The sequence below is a fragment of the Cebus imitator genome, unplaced genomic scaffold (genome assembly GCF_001604975.1).
Source record: "Cebus imitator isolate Cc_AM_T3 unplaced genomic scaffold, Cebus_imitator-1.0 Scaffold325, whole genome shotgun sequence".
In the NCBI taxonomy this organism is placed as follows: domain Eukaryota; kingdom Metazoa; phylum Chordata; class Mammalia; order Primates; family Cebidae; genus Cebus; species Cebus imitator.
In genome coordinates this window covers 1,253,052-1,255,845 of record NW_016107640.1, presented here as the reverse complement: position 1 = coordinate 1,255,845, position 2,794 = coordinate 1,253,052, and the positions used below count along the sequence as shown (strand labels likewise).

At 50.7% G+C, this 2,794-nt stretch overlaps 1 protein-coding gene across 2 annotated transcripts in view; it reads right to left on the bottom strand.

The window, feature by feature from the left end:
- The window catches only part of ARPP19 (cAMP regulated phosphoprotein 19), a 19,670-nt gene extending 17,648 nt beyond the window's left edge, over nt 1-2,022 (bottom strand). Inside the window, exons 1-2 of one of the 2 annotated variants that reach the window (XM_017504598.1) lie at nt 1,904-2,022; nt 1,615-1,669 (exon numbers count right to left, since the gene is read on the bottom strand). In XM_017504598.1, the coding sequence (XP_017360087.1) occupies nt 1,615-1,659 (45 nt within the window). In that variant the 5' untranslated portion in view covers nt 1,660-1,669; nt 1,904-2,022. Of the gene's footprint in view, nt 1-1,614; nt 1,670-1,899 lie in introns of both variants that reach the window. The other variant, XM_017504600.2, reaches the window with a different exon arrangement.
- Nucleotides 2,023-2,794: the final 772 nt, after the last annotated feature.

The window sequence follows — 2,794 nt, the reverse complement described above, 5'->3', positions numbered from 1 at the left end:
CACCATGTTGACCAGGATGGTCTCGATCTCTTGACCTCGTGATCCACCCGCCTCGGCCTCCCACAGTGCTGGGATTACAGGCTTGAGCCACCGCGCCCGGCCTATCCTTAATATTGTTAGAAGATACATTAGACTTTTCCAACTCAAAGTTTTACACTCTAGAAATCAACACTGCATCCTTTGGCAACACACTAACAGAACTTATCAAAGGAAATTACGTAGCACACTATTGTGTACCTTAAGTTAATGCTAAGTTTGATGTCAGTGTTTAAGGCAAAACACCACAGATAGGGACTTGTTATTTTTGAGGGTTGCTAAATTTCAAGCAATAATGAACAAACATTTTACAATAAGCAGCTGATGCTTAATACTACTGTTAACACTGCAATCCTTAATATTTATATTTTTTGCCCCCCAAATCATTTTTTGGCAATGTGTAAAAATATCTATTTTCACTGGATATTCTCAAATAACATGGAAACTTAGGTTATTATCTATGCTATTGTTGTTTTCTTGTTTTTTCTTTCAATTACTTTAACATCCTAACAGAACCACACAACTCAAGTTAACACGGTTTTAAGAACATATGGAATGGGCTAACCCAATTCCCAACCTAATGAGGACAAGTGCAACATTAAGCAGAAACCCGCACAAAGGTCAAACACTAGACCAAAATCGTACTTTAGGACAACACAACCTGATTTGTAAGAAAAATTGTTTATAAACAATTTAGGAAACAAGATACCTCGGCCCGTTCTCACTTCTCGGCCAGTCACACCAGCCCAAGAGGGCAGGGCGGCAAAAATAATTATAATGGAAGAGACAAAGGCTAGCCTAGATAACGATAAATCCTTTATGTTCGTAATTTGAACCAGCCTGACACTCTTGGCCTATTCTCCTACATCAAGAAGACACAAGTGCGTTTAGAAAATATCCCCATGTTTCCAATAAAACCCTGATTAATTTTGTGAGTAAAATTTTTTAATTCCACCGTTTCGATTTTTAGTCAAGTACCGTAGTGAGTCCCATTGACTGAAACCTTTTTGGACGCTGACTGCGCTTAGCACTGACACGTGCCTGACCTCCTGCAGGCCTCACCGCCGCCGCGGGAAGCAAGCGCTAGTATTCGGCCTTTACAGGTGCAGACACCGAAGGCCGGACTTGACTCGCTGACGGTGGTTACACCGGTTGGCCCTGAAACGCCAGGCCCGGCCCACAGCGCGGCCCGCACATGAGGCACTGCCTTTGGAGTGAATCTCACGCTTACAAGTAGTTGGAGAGTTCTTCAAAGGAAAAAAACTTCTAAGCAAATTGAAGCTCGCAGAAAAACTTAGGCTCTCCGCCCAAGGACTGCGTCCCGGGCTCTCGCGTAAATCTAAGTGACTGCGGAACACCCGACCCACTGAGGCGCCGGAAAAGGCACGATCCGGAGAAAACGCGGGGCATGCTGGGACTCCCAATTAGCCGGCACTCATCACTAGCCAGTGACTGCGGGAAGCTAACGGTGGGGCGCAGGTGCCTCGGCCCCGCATCCCGGGCGCGCCCCTCCGCCCGGCGCGAGCAGGCCGCCCGCCAGACCCAACGCTGGGCAAGGCCCACGGCCCGAGCACTCACCTTCTGCTCCTCCGCGGAGGCTGCCTCGGGGACTTCCGCAGACATAGTGCTCCCTCTGCAGACGAGACGCCGGGAAAAGATGGAATTAGCGGGTGGCCGAGGCCGCCCGGCCGCCGCCGCCTTAGGCCCGCCCGCCGCCCGGCCCAGCTCTCCCAACGCCCGCCGGGCCGCCTCCGCCCGCGCAAATGGCGGCAGTCTTATGATGACACGGAGCCGTGGGGCGCTCTGCGGATCGAGGCCTCCGCTCGCCGGGGCCCGCCTGCCCGTCTCGCGCCGCGCCCCTACCTACTTGACCCCTCTTGTCCCGCTCGCTGTCGTCCAAGCACTTCCTTTTTTCCTTCAAAGGTCGCGGCTCCCGCCTCACCTCACATCCGTCTGTGGCTGCCGAATGCTTCCTGGGAATTGTAGTTTCTAAGTGGAGCCGCCTCTCCCCGCCCTTTCCTGTCCACTCCGGCCCGCTGGTTCTAGGAGCTTTACTGTTTCTACTTGCCCAGCCTTGCCTAGTTTTCTGTTCTGTTTGCTCTCTGCACCGTAGCCACACAGGCTGTCTTCTGGGCACACCAAAGCTCCTTCCTCCACTCTGCCACGCCTTCACATCTTCAGACCCGCGTCTCCGCCTCGGAACCTTTCCTTCCTAAGCCTCTGCACTAGATCAGAGCCACCTCTTAAAGGCGGTCACAGCCCTGAACAGTTCCTCAACAACACGAACTGTATCATTAGACAATTGTTGTGACTTTAGGTCACCTCTCCTGCTCAGATAAGCCGCACCAGAGCAGGGATCTCGTCTGTAATTACTTATATTTTATTTTGAGGGTCCAACACTTCTTAGACAGACTTCAGATTCATTTGTCCACTCCCAGGGGGTCCACTCCCACAACTTTACCGAAACTGCTAGCCCAATTGAATTGCCAAGTCCTGCAGTTAAAAACAAAGCAAAACAAAACTTCCTTTTTTTTTTTCCTTTCTCTTTTTGGGACAGAGTCTCACTCTGTTACCCAGGCTGGAGTGCAGTAGTGCGATCTCGGCTCATTGCAACCTCCACCTCCTGGGTTCAAGCAATTCTCCTGTTTTAGCCTCCCGAGTAGCTAGGATTACAGGCACACACCACCACACCCGGATAATTTTTTGCATTTTTAGTAGAGACGGGGTTTTGCCATGTTGGCCAGGCTAATCTCAAACT